The sequence below is a fragment of the Spea bombifrons genome, chromosome 7, assembly GCF_027358695.1.
Source record: "Spea bombifrons isolate aSpeBom1 chromosome 7, aSpeBom1.2.pri, whole genome shotgun sequence".
In the NCBI taxonomy this organism is placed as follows: Eukaryota; Metazoa; Chordata; class Amphibia; order Anura; family Pelobatidae; genus Spea; species Spea bombifrons.
The window spans coordinates 10,843,887-10,860,969 of record NC_071093.1 but is presented as its reverse complement, the minus strand read 5'-3'; the positions used below and the strand labels follow the sequence as shown (position 1 = coordinate 10,860,969).

At 38.3% G+C, this 17,083-nt stretch overlaps 2 protein-coding genes across 2 annotated transcripts; one reads left to right on the top strand and one right to left on the bottom strand.

Annotated features, from left to right (window-relative positions):
- The first annotated feature begins 411 nt into the window (after positions 1-411).
- On the top strand, positions 412-9,221 carry FASTKD1 (FAST kinase domains 1). Its single transcript, XM_053471138.1, has 15 exons — positions 412-486; positions 1,686-2,156; positions 2,243-2,311; positions 2,615-2,740; positions 2,848-3,246; positions 3,838-3,948; positions 4,076-4,207; positions 4,595-5,081; positions 5,552-5,666; positions 6,268-6,396; positions 6,827-6,958; positions 7,369-7,482; positions 7,834-7,969; positions 8,485-8,599; positions 9,072-9,221. The coding sequence occupies exons 2-15, from the start codon at positions 1,822-1,824 to the stop codon at positions 9,159-9,161; spliced, it is 2,490 nt and encodes an 829-aa protein (XP_053327113.1). The 5' UTR covers positions 412-486; positions 1,686-1,821; the 3' UTR covers positions 9,162-9,221.
- Positions 9,222-10,027: 806 nt separating this feature from the next.
- KLHL41 (kelch like family member 41) lies at positions 10,028-17,083 on the bottom strand. The gene is made up of 6 exons (XM_053471501.1): positions 15,913-17,083; positions 13,632-13,789; positions 13,439-13,546; positions 11,414-11,599; positions 11,093-11,239; positions 10,028-10,264 (listed from the first exon to the last, which is right to left on the bottom strand). Exons 1-6 carry the CDS (start codon positions 16,990-16,992, stop codon positions 10,153-10,155), a joined length of 1,791 nt encoding a protein of 596 aa, XP_053327476.1. The 5' UTR covers positions 16,993-17,083; the 3' UTR covers positions 10,028-10,152.

The window sequence follows — 17,083 nt, the reverse complement described above, 5'->3', positions numbered from 1 at the left end:
TCGGAGCCAAGTGGCAAGTTGCAAAGAATGCGAACATGCGCATGCGTATACACCCTCATTAAAGCTTTGTTTGCTCTGTGCTATTCTCTTTCGTTATTCCAACACATCTGCATTTGAATCAACGATGTAGTGTTACAACGGCACATTTTTGATAAAGCATACTTTTTCGGTTGAGATAAGGCTTTAGAGACGACGTAATTTACCAGGCGCATTATATCAGCGTCATCCGGTAGTGTAGAGTTTTATATCTAGAGACATAAGCCGTATAGTTTTTGTTTTCTATCGGATAAGAGAGGGTACATTTTGCTGGAGAGCAATAACATAAAATAAAACGTAGCGTCCGTGTTTAATGCCCACCAAATAAACCTTTTTTATAAAACAATTACATAATGTTACCATATTATGTTCTGTCTCTATTGTTTATAACAATGCGCGACGGGTTACAGAATGATGTCACGGATGCGCCAGGAAGTGTTTGACCTGCCAGTAGGTTATCACATGGGTTAGATGGTTTTATTTTACGTATTATTTTAAGTAATTTATATATTTTCTGTTAAGCTTGTTGACTCAATGAGTCGCTTTTGTCGTTATATGTTATTTTTTTTTAAATTGTGTTCTGGTTATTAATTTATTTAATGGTGTGTGTGTTTGTGGTCTTAAGAGAGAATCAGGCACATTTGCAGGGACAGTAACAGAGAATCGAAATCTGTCTGGTCTGAGAGGACTGTCCCCTGGAGTCATATATTTGTATGTAATATATAATATGTGTAGCTTGGAAGGAAGAAGAGAGAGGCAAGATATGATAGAACCCTTTAAATACCCTAAGGAATTTAACAAGGTGCATGCGGGACGTTTATTTCAAAGGAGAAATATTAGAAGAAGAGGCCATACAATAAAGACTGCCGGGTAAGAGGTTTAGATGTAACCTAAGGAAGTTTTGTTACTGAGAGGGTGGTAGATAAGTGGAACAGCCTCCCATCAGAATTGGTTGAGGCTAATGCAGTAAGAGACGCTACACAAGCATGGAATAGGCAGAACGTTATGGGCTGAATGGTTCTTACCTGATGTTAAATTCTACGTTAATGCCGCCGTACAGCCATCAACGGCATTGGTAGGAGATCCAGCTTTCAACAAGCGCTAATATATTGAATATACCCCCTTTGTCAGTAGCAAATAAACAACACTGTGAATCTATGACACCATCCCTGCGGTGTGTACCAGGAAGTGACATCAAATGCTAGGACCACTAAGAATAAATGTGGTGGGTTTTTCCTACCGTTATGCCCCTGTTCTCTAGCAGTTTACATTTTTCCAATGTGTATGAATGAACTTATCACAGTACGGCAATAAAACTAGCGTATATAAGCTGAGTAAAAATAATGCTATTTTGTGCAAATCAAATGCTTTATTTTTCTAAGTCATCTATACAAGTAACTGTCAATGGGTGATGAAGTCCGCTGAAGTTACTGGCCACTCTGCCAATTGTCTCTTGTTATCAGTTTATAAGATCGGAGGTATGCTTGTCCCATCACCCGCTACTAGTCTATATGAAAAAAACATGCATCTCATTTGCTATAGCAGTTTGGCCCTTGACATCGCATATAACATTACTGTTAACCATATAGCATTTCACATTAAAAGAATCTCATCTTCAACTCCCTCTTACATTTTTTGTTTGTTTGCAGGTGCCAAATTTTAATTATGGAAATAATAGAAAGTCAATGAAGTATTTTTGGCATGGACAACTTACAGGTCAATGAATGAATGAATGAATGAAGGATTTTGTGGTGTCTCCTGGGATTTGCTCTTGGAACCACAGACATGCTTCGTTGTATCCTTAGACACCGTCTTCCGCTGAGGTTGTTGCAAGTGCGCTGTATGAGTGTAGACCCCTTGCTTGATCAGTTGGAGACTTGCACGGGTGAAGATCAAGTTCTTCAGTTGGTCGGGAACAACAAAGCTAAGCTTTCAGTCACTCATGTGGGTCGTGCAATCAACCTACTGTGGCGGTTTCAGAAAGAGAAACCCACGATGCTGAGAACTGTCGATCACATCAGGAGTCACCCTGAGTTTATTGCCCTTCGGATTTTAGCAGAAAATAAAATTGATTTAATGGATGACAATGACCTGGTAGAAACATTGTACAACATGATAAGGTGAGTATCCAGACCTCATCTTCTCTGTGGTTTTATCCTAGCAGTGATCACACATTGAATAGGATTTTGTTACATTTGTTTTTAAGGTTTAACGTTGAGGACCACGATTCTTTGGTGCAACAGCTGGTGGTTGAAGGTTGGAAGAGACTAGAAAAGTAAGTAGAGGTGGAAGCCTACTCTGGCTTCAACAATGATTGTGTCGCATACACGTAGATGGACCACTTTACACAGCCATCAAGATAACTACACCTTCTCCTACATAGAATATAATTTAAAGGTGCTGTTCCACTTACTTACATTTCATAGCCACATCCGCAAACAAGTTTTATAAATGTATATATGTATGTTTTTTTAGACATTTTATGTCATCATAACAAGTGTAATACTTATTTGTCTTTAATAATGGGTTTGGATTTTTTTTTATATTTCTGATGGTAATTTATGTTTTTCTTGCTTAGTTTGAACCCCAAAGCACTGTCAAAATTTGCAGTTTGCCTCACAGAGCAACATATGAATACAAGTCCAGTAACAGGGCAGATAGCTAGCATTGTGGACAGGATACTGGATGATCTGGAAGATGCAAGGTATTTTTTTTGTTTCCTTTTGTTCAATTTAAGCGAAACAGTAAAATTATTAGAAGTGGTTAAAAAACACGCTTGCAGCTGTATAATAAACTCTCTTTTGTGCCCAGAATCCTCTCCAGTTTAATGGTCAGCGTGAGCTCGGTCATCTCTCCGAGACTACGGGATCGACTTATAGAAAAAGCAGACTCTCTCGTCGAAACATTGGACGTCTCTCACTTCAATCACCTGCGGAGGATTGTGCAGTTCCTCAGGAATGTTAAATACACACACAGGCCGCTGCTGGAAAAATGCAATCAAAAGTTAATTCAAAGCATTAGTCTAATGGACCCAGAAATCTTATGTATCATTATTGGCTTGTATCAGTCTTTACAGTTCCACAACTCAGAGTTTCGAGTGTTGGCAAAGGCACGGTTGATTGAGTCGATGGACCAGTGCAGTGACACTGCTAGCTTTACAAAACTGTTTGCTACCCTAGGACCTATGGCAGGACAAGAGACCAGAGAAAAGTAAGCTTTTCCATCTATGATTATTCTCCTTTTAAGATAAAAACTGCTATTGACATTTAAAATGCTGTATCTATGTGAGGCTCTTTTTGTGCTAAAATTGAGTTTAGTATGGCCTCCTAAAATGCTTGGGCTTTAATCTAAAAAGAGAGGACATTTTAGATGACGAGGTCATCATCTAAAACTAGAGGGTTGTATATAATTAGATTAAGGTTTACTTAACTGACAGGAGGGTGGGTAAGCGGAACTGCTGCCCAGCAGAAGTAGTACAGTAAGGAACTTTAAACATGCATAGAGTAGACATATGACTATCCCTAATCTAAGGCAACACCAAGGACTGATTAGAGTCTTTACAACATAAAAAGCAGACAGATGAAATGCTGCCCGATTCTCCATTTCTATGATTAATATATATTTTTAGTTCCTGATATATATATATATATATATATATATATATATATATATATATATATATATATATATATATATTTGACAGTCCCGGTCCAAGCATGATATGTTTTCAAATCTAGTTACTTATATTCCATTCTCTGTACAATCATGTAACTTTTGACCTTTTCCCGTTTGGTTCCGCAGACTTGAAGAAGATGCCTTGAAATTGGTTGATAAAATGAGCCCTCAGCAGATTTTGGCTGTTCTTGGAACAATGGAAGAAATGGAATGCAGAAACGCTCTCCTCATACAGAAGTAATATGCGTTATTTTGGGTCATAAAAAATAGGGAGCGCGTGAGACGAGTTCATATTTACACTTTTTTTTTTGCCTACAAAAATATAATTTTTCTTTTATATATATTTTTTACGTTTCCCCTACAGGATTGCATCACTCTTGCATCGGTGTTTGAATACCTATAGACCGGTAGAGTTGGCTAAAGTAACACAAGCTTTGGTGGTGATGCGCTGCCAAACCCCAGAAGTATTTACACAGCTGCAGAAGCTTCTGATAAGGTGATTTTTATATGTGTTATTACCTGTTATGTGACATGATGCGAAGAATATCTATTGTCTTAAAACCACTAGGAATTATATACAAATAGTGAAAATAGTGATTGAAACATCCCAGAATTCTCTTACTACGTAGCCCACAATGTGTTTCTGTTAATTCCCGTATATTTAGATTGTAGTGTTAAGATATTGTGCATCAGGGTTGGAAGAATCCGTAGGGATAGTAAATTTTATAATTTATTAACGTGCATGAAGTGTCTATTTTCATAAACCAAATCCCAGTTTATCAATGGTTAATGTATATAATCTGTTTTGCATTCCCAAATATGCATACATTGTGGGCCATTTTGAAACCTGCGTTTTTTTTTTCTTTTATTTCCGTTTTCACAGCCATTTAAAAAACCGCTTCATCCCGTGTGATGTGGCAATGTTGACCCGGGTCCTCACTATACTGCCCTCTCCTAGAGTAGATGAACAGATCATTTCTAAAGTGGAATCTATTCTGCCCCAATGCAGCCTCAGTGACCTAAGCGCCTTAGCGCTTGCAATCATAAAATGGGTGCGGACAGACAAGCTGTCTCATTACAATCCATCGGTAGCATACGGCGGCCTCCTAAAAGAATTAAATGCCTGCGGGCTTGAAAGAATCCAGAAGATAGACAACGTTGACCTTCTTCTGGAAGAACTGAAGTACATGACCGGCGACTGGCTGGAAGAAGTGCTTTTGAAAGAAACTATAAATTCCTTTGAGCGGTTATTAGATCAGGTTACCTTCAGAAACGTGACGGATATTGCGCTGTTTATTACACGAACCAACTGCCTTTGTACCCCTCTGCTTAACAAAATCGCCTCTGTGACAGTGGAGAATATTGCCAAGGTAAGTAAAAGTTCTGAAATGTTCACTATACCATGTTGTAGGCTTTAGGTCAGGGGAGTCCAACCTGCGGCCCTCCAGCTGCTGGAGGACTACATCTCCCACAATGCTCTTTGAGCTAAGAAGCAGGCTGAGACGTATGGGAGATGTAGTCTTGCAGCAGCTGGAGGGCCGTGGGTTGGACACCCCTGCTTTAGGTTCTTGTTTAGTGGTTATCGGTCCACTCCGTGTTATCCTTTTTGTTCCCCAGTTTAATAAATGTAATGGGAAATCGGCCTGAACCTGAGGAACATTCTGCTTGCGCTCAGATGCTTTACGTGTGATATGGGTGCAAGTTTTCATTATTTCGCTACTTGAAAGTCCCTTTAATTATTGCTCTGACCCTTTTAATACAATCATCATGTTTAAAATAAAAACATAATTTTTGAAAGCAAGAAAACAAGTATTTTACTTTTGTATTTTTTTCTTTTTAGATCCATTACTCTGCGATGTATGCAATTCTGCTTCCTTTTATTGTACTGAATTACGATCCTCCTCAAGGAGAGGAGTTCTTTGAAACATGCATTCAACATTTCCTGCCTCACATCAGTAAGTATGGCTTCATTTTATGAATAAGTAAGAATACTCGATCTTAATAAGAGACTCGACTTGGTCCATTAATTTCACTGCAGTTTGTTAATTTATACGATGGAAGAACGTGATGCTAGAAATGTAAGGAACAGTTTGGCTCATCCATTTCCCACCATGTATAATAAGGAAATGGATGTAGCCATATCGGTCAACGAGAAGATGAAGGTAATACCGTTTATTGGTCCAACATGGTAAAAGATTGGATCAATACAGTGGTCTATAAATTGGCTTCTGCCTTTTTCTACTGCCTGTAATCCTTGCTACACAGGCATGCATCCACTAGCTTTCTGTAATGCTTTGTAATAATGTACTTTTTTTAAGTTTTATGATCATTATCTTAGTTGTTAATATCTTTTGAGCATTTATATTTTTCCCTATATTAAGTATACTTCAAAGGAGTCGAAATGTTCAGACAAGAGGTCACAGGCTTAGATGTAATGTAAAGATGTTGTACTTCACCGGTAGGGTGATGGATAAATGGAACAATCTTCCAGCAGAAGTGGTAGACGTTAATACAGTAAAAAAATAAAATATTTTATCTTTATTTTTCTCTATACAGATGCCATAGACCCTCACCTTTTGGTGCTGATCGGCTATGCCTTGGCCGTTGCAGAATATTTTCCGGAGGAGCTAATAAAAGCTTTATTCAACATCGATTTCCTGAGCAGACTGGATGCGCAGTTAGAAAGTAGGGGTTACATTTTATTCTTCTTTATCCTTTCAATTTTTTTCTTTAACAACCCCGTTCGTGTTAGAGCTGTATAGTATACTTTTGTTTTATTTAAACACACACTAGATCTGATGTAGTTTTTTTTTTAATTTAATTTATTTTATTTTTTTAAAAGAAGAATGTTTACAGACATGTTACGGCAGCTCATTTTGTATATTTTTCTAACGTCATTTTGCACGTGAGTGAACAAGGACACTACATTTACGAGATTCAAAGCAGGCTGCTAGAATTTTTTGAATTCTAATATTGAAGACATTTTCGATGCAGCTCTCACACACGCATTATTAAAGCAAAAATATCCTCGTTTCTATGGTGTATTTCCCAGATCACATCTACTCTGTATCTATAGATACAGCATTTTAATGACTTGCATCTTGCTTGATTTCAGCCCTTCCGTCTGCGTTAAATATTAGGATCCGGCTCCGGCTGATGCAGTTAAATCGTGCGGTGTGTCTCGAGTGCCCTGAATACCAGATCCCATGGTTCCATGATCAGTACTGTCAGCAGGTTCAGCACCGAGGTGAGACAATTCCCGGTTACATGTTAATCTTTTTGCTGTGCTTTAAAATAGAGGGTTCAATCTGTTATCAGACCAACTGTATCCTTCTTCAGGTGTCTTCCTCCCCTTTTAGTTTAGTTGTGTTGCCATTTCTTTCTTTGCATTAATTCGATCCTCTTGACTTAACCAACTTTAAAAGACGAACCTGTCAGATCAGGGCAATGCTACTGAGAAACATGTCTCTTCCAAATGGTCTCCAAAATAAATGGCTGCTCTTTACCCTTTAAAAGTTACAGGGGTGTGCAGGGACTCACACTTTCTTGTAGCTCACAAGGTCTCTTGCTTTTGAAGAATATTTTCTTTTTTAGTATTTTTAGGCTTACACGTTTGTGTTTTTTTGTCTCAAATTTTGTCATGACCTCTCCCTGCAGTGAGCGGAAGCATAAATTCGGTGCAGAGGCAGATCCACCAGTTTCTGGGAGAGATTCTTGGAGGATTAAACTATGTTAAAGTATCTGTGATGACCCCTTACTATCATTCTATAGGTAAGATATAAGGGTTACTCTCCATTGTTGTTATTTGGCCGTGGACATGGCCTTAGCAAAGAGGAATAGGGTTGTATCTGTTGTGAACAGCAATGATTGTTATAAAAATAACACTAATGTAGATTATGCAAAAATTACTGAGTTATTTAATATAATCATCGTTTAGTTTTTATGAACTATTTGTATTTAATTCATCCGCTTGGAGTTGAATAGTCAGTGAAAAGTTTAATCTGACCTGCAACTCTTGGTTTAGAATATACTCCAAATAAAATGTCCTTTTTACTTTTTTTTGGAAGGGGGGGGTTCTCTACTAAGTTGTAACATAGTAGTTTTCTTTTGTTTTCTCTTCAGATTTTGAATGCATATTGGATAAAAAGAAAAGACCAATTCCTTACATGGACCAGCTTTCTGCTGATTTGTCAAAGATGCAATGGGGACCAGATAATCAGTTATTGGAAACAAAGTCCCTACCGCCTGGGGCTCAAAGGTCAGTTAAAATTGTGTTGAGCTATCAGCTGCTGTGCTTAATATAGAAAAAGAAAAAACATTCACGGGGGGGGGCTCAGATGGCACATGCAAGCTGTTTGGGGACAAAGATGAATCAGGCTCTTTGGGGTCTAAGATGGCACTGACAAGCTGTTTGGGGACAAAGATGACACAGGCTCTTTGGGGGCTAAGATGGCACTGACGAGCTGTTTGGGGACAAAGATGACACAGAAAGGCTCTTTGGGGGCTAAGATGGCACTGACAAGCTGTTTAGGGACAAAGTTGGTAGAAATTCCCAGTGGATAATCCACTACCAATAAGTGAAAAAAAAACTGGTGGCTTATGTGGCATTGTGGGACGTTTTGCTTGGTGAAGTCACTTTTTGTTTCATGTTGCGCCCCTGGTGGCTGCCGTCATTGGCCTACCGATAAGGGCAATTGGGAAAAGTCTGTCTACTTTAAAATGTACACAAAATTGCGTGCAGAAGTGAAAGATCATTGTTTTGATTCTTAACAGAATAGCAGTGGAGTTTCTTGATTCAAAGGCATTCTGCAAAAACTCTTCGCATATTAAAGGAGAATATGCCATGAAGAAGAGGCATCTGGAGATTTTGGGTTACCATGTAGTTCAGGTAATGGGCAAAGCATTGTTCTGGTGGGTGATCCTCTTTAGATATCTTCTATAGTTAGTCTTTTTATTTTAGTTAAAAATATTTTATACTGCTTCATGCCAGCGCTGTAAGATCTGTCAAGGAGTTTAGAAAATGGCTGAATCAAAATTCTTTTATGAAATATAACAATTTAGCTAATGAAGCATAATTGTAAATCTGTGTTATAATAAAATATTTGAAGGGTTGTCAAATATATTACAAAAGGCAGCATTTGCATTCAGACACACCTAGGCACAAAGACAATCAGGAGAGAGGTGCTTGAAAGAGCGTCTGAAATCAGCAGGGCTAGAACTAAGCCCCTCTTCCTTGCCTCCCATGTCCCCCTAAAAAGGGCATTTGAGGCACACGAGTCATATGTCTTATGGAGATTTCTGAGCTAATACATGGAAAATATATTGTATTGTTCTAATTACTGATTATGTGCATTTTTCAGATTTCTAGCTTGGAGTGGAACTCAATGGAGCTGTCCACAAAAGATGCCTGGAAGGACTACTTAAGGAAGAAACTATTTGATGACTTATAATGCTTTTTTATAGAATGTATTTATATTTTATTTTCAATAAAAATATTTTTTCCAAAATGATTTTAGCAGCCTCTCAGTAATCCTTTTTAGGTCCCCCCCTACATACTTACATCTGTTTGTTTACTTTGATCTCTAAAATCTTGCTGAAACCAAGACCCCCACCTCTAAACAAATCATTGCATTTTGTATATAGAAATCAAAACTTTAGAATGTGTGAGGGTGAAAATTTGGGAGAGATAGGACATATAGCACAGATTTCCCAGGTGACGTTTTATCCATATTTTACCCCTTGACACCAAAATAACACGTTCTAGTCATTTATTCATACCATGATTGTGACTGTTGCTTAAAAATAGTAACTTTTAATGGGAAATAATTATAATATGAATTGTAATCCGTTTTATGAATCTGCCCATCTTATTTTCATAAACAGTCTAATAAGTTATAGAAACCATGAGCCAGAGTACATCCCAGCTCAATAATTCTGTGTTCAAGGCCAACTGCCAGCACGGGTCATTGCACGTGTCCTTGTGGATGCGGACCCCTGTGGCTGTAGATGCGGACCCCTAAAGGAGCTGCTTCAGCCCTTCTTAGTTCCAGCTAACACTTCTCCCTTCATGACAAGGTGGGCTCAACTAGGTCTTGGGTTCTGTAGGCCCTCTGGTGTAAAAATCAGTGGAAAACATAATCTATAAAAAAATCATACACTCACATGTATGTATTTATTTATATATAGAACATGGTTATTAAATATTGGCTCTTGTAAGTCTGCCCCTACTACATTTTTATATTCCAAACCTATTATCTATACTCAAGACCCGCACACCACTCCAACCCAAGAACGGAGATTTTGTTTGTCCACGATGTATGGAAGTCAACAGTTTTATTCTTTTAGCTATAAATTTCTGTACAACTTTTGTTTTATTCTTGAACAAGTAGCAGTGACAAAAACAAAGGACAACGCATTTTTCTGTAAACTTTAAGTGTACACTTATAACTTTGTAAGTTTAAAAAGGTTGAGGCGTGTCTGAAGACAGGTGGCTCCAGAAGCGTATCTGATTTCTTTTAACATTCCGCTCCATTCTTTTTTGTCATCCTCAAACCTGAGAAGAAAGCGAGTAGGAATTCATTAAGAACTGTTACTACAATCCAATCCAATATACAATCCAATCTGTCTTGATGCAACGTATGAAAATTCCGGGTTTTGTAGATTTTGTTGCACTATAATATTTTATATAATTCTCTCCACATCCTTAATTATTCCTAAAATCAAAACTATTAAAAGGCTTATTCTAATGATAAAGCTTATAGTACAATTCACATTTCAAGCAATTTATTTTTCTTGCATTGTTTTGGGTCAAGAGGACTATTTTAGGAACATCTCCTGTAAGTGTCAGCTTCAGACCTTAACTCAATGGTATATGGTAGAAATAAGATTAGAGGTAGCATAACTACATTAAATTAGTAAGGCAATGAACTATTTTACCCCACGGAAGCTGACATCTTACAATTATTGCCTGGAATTAATCGGGATTAATATGGTCGCTTCGATCAGAGCTGATGCTATCATGTAAGAAGGTTAAGCAGCAGCATAGAAGCCCCATTGATTTAAGGTATACCTATAACCCACCAACATTTCAGGCACCCAGAAGAAGAGACAGTTTTTTATTTTCTTTTAATTAATTGAATTACAGGTAAGGGCTCCATAAATAATATTGCTTGATCCCCTTAAAATTTAGAACTACCCCTGACTCCAATGGAACATGAGTAGGGTTTCTATTACATATACCAAGCTATTGCATTTCTGTAACATGTATACAAAGTCAGAGCCCTAAATAATCATTTGGAACAGCACTTTTCGTCTATAAGTGAATCGGAGTTCTAAATGTAAAATTCATAGATCCACTTTTTTAAAAAAGATCTCCACTTACTTCCACACATCAGTGACTTCCGATGGTGCAAATTCCTGGGATTCGAGCTGAACCATAGCAAAGCCTCCGATTGCATACAAAGACCCGGCTAGAGTCGTCATGTTAATTGAACTTCTCTCCTGGGGGAATTCTGAAATCGTCTCCCACCTTAAAAAAAAAAGTGAACAAATATATTTAGTTATTGCCATCAAATGAATGTGAGGAAGCCAAATGCTTTGTGCACTATGCACCAAAGTCTAGAGAAAGAAAGTTCAATAGGTAATTATTGCAATCAACTTAAAATACAGTTACTTTTATTAAAAAAACTTCAAATATACTCACTTGTTGGTTGCAATATCATACGCTTCAACTGATGCGGTTAGACCTTCTTCAGTGACACCTCCGGCTACAAAGATCTTGCCATTATGTATTGTTGCCCCAAACATGGAACGAGCTGTTCTCATGGGTGGAAGGTCTTTCCAGTCTCCTTTCTTTGGGTTAAATACAAACATTCGTCCGGTACATTTCCTATTAAAAAAAGTCATAATCTCAGATCGGATTATTTCAAGTGGGCGCCAAATAAAATCTAATATTACAAAAGGAACATATTTGACAGCACTACATACCGTATTTCCCCATGTATAAGACGCATCTTAATTTTGGGGCCCGAAACAGCTTGCTACAGTCTATTCTCAAAACCTTAATGTGAAGTTTTTTTTAATTCATTTTTTACACATAAAGGGAGATATTTTTTCTTGATTATGTCCACTCCTAGAATCTAGAACCAATGCGTTGTCTATGTATGTAGTGAGGTTTCTCTATAGTTCATCCTGACAATCTTAAGTATTGTAACATTCCCATAAGAGACCATTCCACTTTAGAGTATGGTGAAAACGGTAAGGGGGGGGCTATTATTTAAATCCCAAATTTAGGATAACACAATAACTAAAGAGACCCCCAGCCAAGGTGTGATTTAGTTTATTGTGCGTTTGGAACTTCAGTTTATAATGGCGTGCACATTTCTCCATAGTTCCTTTGGCAGCTGTCAGCAAATTTGGCTACCTAATGTATCACACCTCTGACATTTAATGGGTTAAACAATCTCCGTTAGTATGCAGTGCTGCCCGGGATTTAAACGTTTAAGATGGGGGGGCATGAATGTTCTCGGATTTCAGACTCTTGACAGGTGCAGCAACTGAGTTGTGTTTGACAGAGTCTACAAGGCACCCGCTGAGATCGGCTGGAGGCTTAAAATGGCAAATACCCTTTTCAATTCAGATGGTGCGGTAACAGGTGCTACATGTAGGCTGAACAACAAGGCTCTCAGACAAATGGCAAATGGTGTATTTTTTTAAAAAAATCCCCAGTGATAATTCTGCATTTACTATATTAATTAAAAAAGTAAATACCCCCCCCCCAAAACTAAAACCTGTAAATACGGTTTTGGATCTAAATGGATAAATTTTAAGATATACAATAAAAAATGTATCTAACACTTTAAATGTCAACATGGGGACTGTAGCTTAACAAAACTACTAGAGCACTCCTATGCAAAATCCATTCCTATACTAAATTATATGTCCAGTATTTCACAGATGAAAGATACAGGGTTTTTGTTTGTTTGTTATTTTAGAATGTCAGTTATTATTATAGGTACTCACGCTACTGGCTCTATCACAATGTCTCTAATGAGCTTCTGTTGTGGCAACAAATTGTGTCTAATATCAGTTAGATGTTGCTCTGTGATCTTATTAGATAGGCAGTGGTTAGAATGTGGAAATAGCGGAGGGTTAAGAGTTTATAATATTCTCTATCTCTATATAGAAAGAAATTTAAAATACTGATTTATACTCTGATATAGTCGCTAAGGGCAGTTCTTCTTATGAAGCCTTCTTTCTCTTTTGCTCATTGTTAATAAACCAATAATGGTGTGGATTTTCTGCTGTCACATACCCTGCGGGTGTACTTCCCTACGAACATGGGTATGTATGTATGAGCAGTCTTGACTCTAGTTATGGCTCTGGACCATTTAAACCTTCCAGCATGTCCACCCACAGAGTTCCTTATTCACCCTGCTTATTGTGATGTCATTCAAGAAGAATTACATTAAAATAATTCTAAAATGATTAGAAGATGTATAGAGATAAATAGAACAAGAGCCTTTAAAGATCAAGCATGAGTTAAGTTCCATTTGCTACAATGGTCGATCAACACCGCTTTATTGGACATGACATTCAGTCTCATTCCTAACTTGTTTTCTGCTTACTCGTGATTTGGAATATTAATGACTTCCACCTACCGTGTTGCCACCTAATGGGAATATGCAGTCCCTCACACTCATATCACTAGTCCTTAATTACCACTTACTTGTCATCTGTTTTTCCTCCAAAGCAGTAGATCAGCCCATTGTGTGACACTACAGAATGCCCGTATATCTTGATTGGCAACTTCTTTGCTTCTTTCCAAGCCACAGCCCTAAAAAGGAGACATTTAACTTTAATACAGCATTGTGAGAGATGCTAAACTGTGGCAGGTGTGGAAGAAACCATATAGAACATACTTAGGATCGTAGCAGAAAACGGAATCCAGTGACTCTTCAGACTGCAGATCTTTGCCACCGATGGCATAGATCAAGTCGTCTGCCTCACCCAGGCCAAATAGACACCTGGCAGACGGTAGAGGTGGGAGTCCAATCCATTCACCAGCGATGCTATCCAGCTAAAAGAAACATGTACAAAACGCACACGTCAGCAATCATTAAATGTCACAAAATGCTGCCGGCGATTCATTTACTGGTCCTGATGTCAGCAACACAACAACGTGTATTACTTTTTTTTCTTGGATCATGTCCTGTTTATATTTATTTACATTATATTTTAGGTATTTCTCATATTGCTATATAAAAGACACGATGGCAGCATATATATCGCAAGATAAAATGCAAAAGAGAATTAATTCTCGATGATGCTAAATTTCTGTTTTATTATATGAAAATTACAAATATGACTAGATTAAAGGGGAGTTTAAGGAATAAAACAGAATAAAAATGTGGTAAACAACCCCATTTTGTGGACCTAATGTTGGCGCATAGCAGGAGAGCGGAGCATTATCTTGAGTATTACAGTTACTGATTTGGAAGACTCACATAGGGAGACTTGGCAATTCTCAAACTCACATCCATATAGTTCATACCCTGGACTGGCTACCTGGCACCTCGGGCAAATGCCTGATGGGCCGCTGCCAGACATGATTCCGTATGCACCTGATCTGCTTCTCCCATTGACCGCACGCGACGTAAACATATAAACATTACATGCGGCCTGTTATATCCAGCCATTGACTGCGCTTACGTCATTAGGGCGGCCGCCTGCCTTAAAGTGCCAGAGCCGCCCTTTTTATCCTCATTCCAGCCCTGTGCCCTTGCCACAATTTTACATACCTTTCATGAACAATTATAGCTTATTTTTCGTGGTGAGTTTAAGTACTGCTGTCCTCTATGTGCGAATTCGTTGTACAATATTTGTTTTAAGTAATTAGCATTCAATGGAGGAGAAGAATATAATGCTAGTAACACTGAACTTGACAGCGGGTTAAAGCCATTTGGGTCATCTCTTCCCCCATTGTTTTTTTGTCTGCTCTTGAGACTCGGCCCTCGGTCTTATGTTATGGGCAGCCTTACGTCTATGCCATGCATGTTTTATTTCACAGTGAATTCCCAGTGCTAATGGGATCGTCACATAGTCAGAGTTATTGTGAGCCAGAACTTAGGAACGCAGTTGTATGGATGTTATAGTAGCTCCATTATGCTGAGGTGAAAGCGGACACACAACTTCTACAGTCATCTATAAATTCATGTTTAAAATCTGATTTTCCATATGCTTACCACGGGGCGAACTTGTATATCCTCTCGTTAAATAATGTTCCTGTATTGTGTTGCCAACCCTATGTACTAAAAATTCTTGTATGTGAAAAGAACTTCTATAGCATAGCAAACGAACCCACTGGTCCTACAGATTTTGGACGCTTGCATTAAATGCATTTTTTTAAAAAATTCATAGTAGATGGTTAATTTTTCCTTTTTTTGTGGTATTTTATCCTTTCAAAATATACTTGGAAGAATAAATTAAGAATAAATAACTCCTGGTTCTCCAGCTTGAAAGTATATTGGGAGTAATTATAATAAAATATTCCTCCCACTCAATAGCTTGGCTGTTAGGAACACAATCTTGGTAGGGTTAATTTAGGATATCTTAGATCACTACAAACTTAATTGTATGACGCCAAACTTTAATTGCAGCCCCCTACAGAACTGAATTTAGACAGCTGTCAGACATTTACCCAGACCTTCCACTCACTCCATCAATAGGCTTTCAGGATCTCCTGAAGTAAAGGTCTCAGATCCATTAGTATGTATCTCGGTGAGGAACACCCTGGTTCCCTAGTTACACGTGAACTTTAAGAAGTTTTGTTAGGAGATATGTTGCCAGAATTCTTTATATACACGTGAAATACCAATACACACATATGTGGAAAATAACACCATGGAAAATGCATAATCCCCCCTTAGTTCCTATGTGATGTCCTGAAGTGTGCACCTCTGTGGTACAATGAAGCTTCGTATGTGCTTAATATTGGTTTCATATTTCAAAATGAATGGAAGTTCTCTACATTATACCAACTTGCTCCAGACTCTAGGGGCTTTGGACATAGACCATAAAGTGCATTATTACCATTCCGGCATCCAACCGGCAAAGGTTTGGAGGAGATGGAGCTGAATACCTGTAAGCGTTCATTCAGAAGAACGTTTCCATATCAATAAACACCCTCTTTTTGAGACGTACCTGGAAGAAGTATGACTGCAAAGGCTGATCCTTGTTTTCCTCATCGACGTACAAACCACCAATCACATAGACTTCGTTGGATTTGGAGACTATGCTGGAATGATTCCTTGGAATCAGCTCGGATAATGCCACCAAGAAGCATTCATTTTCAACAGCATCATAGGCCACTGTAGCGGTGTCGCTAATCATAAGGATCAGATCTTTGACAAACATACCATGTCTTGGAATGTCATTGAGATATCCAGGAAGTAATTCTTCATCACCAGCTTCATTGACTTTGGAAGGTTCAGGTAGCTTGCCAGCATAGGCATCCTTAATAAGCTTGACTTTTTTTAGTATTTCTTGATTACCTTTGATCAGGTCATCTTTTTCCACATGTTCTTTGAAATATTTTTCAGGCATCAAGCGGAATCGAATGCAGTCGAAGACATCATTTAGGCTCTTTACTTTGTTCTCCTTGTCCGTCCTAGCCCATTTCATCACAGCCTCAAAAACGACCTCTTCCTTTTCGATGTTCAAGGCATCGTTGGATATTACAGCAATGAGCTCGTGTGGGGCAAGCTGCAGAAAGTCGTCTTCTTTGCATATTTGGGCAAATCGGTCAGAAACGTAATCTCGAGCAGTTATTGCAAGTCTTGGGCAGTCCAAAAGAAGACCCAATCTAAAGATGGCAAGGCAATTAGTAGGGGAGAGTCTCCTCTGAAGATAAGTGACACAGACAGTGAAAACAGATGGGATTTGAAAGCGGCTGGCCAATGCAAAAATATCCTGCACATTACCATCATTAAGCTCAATATCAGCAGAGTAGAGATATTTAATTATGGATTCCAGGACAGTTGGGTCGACATTCTCTAAATCCACATTTTTTTTCTTCTCCTCGTTTTCCTCGGATAAGAATAACTCACGGAAGTAGGGGCTACAAGCAGCAAGAATCAGTCGGTGGCAAGGAAGGCTTTTGTCACCAGCTTTCAAGTAGCAGTCAACAAATTTATTTTCATCAAGAAGCTCTCTGAGGCCATCTTGAAGAAGAGTCGATTGGTAAAGTCGAAGTTCTTCTTTTAGATCTTTCGTGGGATCCATTGTTCTACTTCTACAAGTTCGTGGAGAGGCTTGAGATAGGACTGAATAAGGCCCAGCCGCTGTCAGCTCTCAAGGCAAGCAGTGAAAAGGC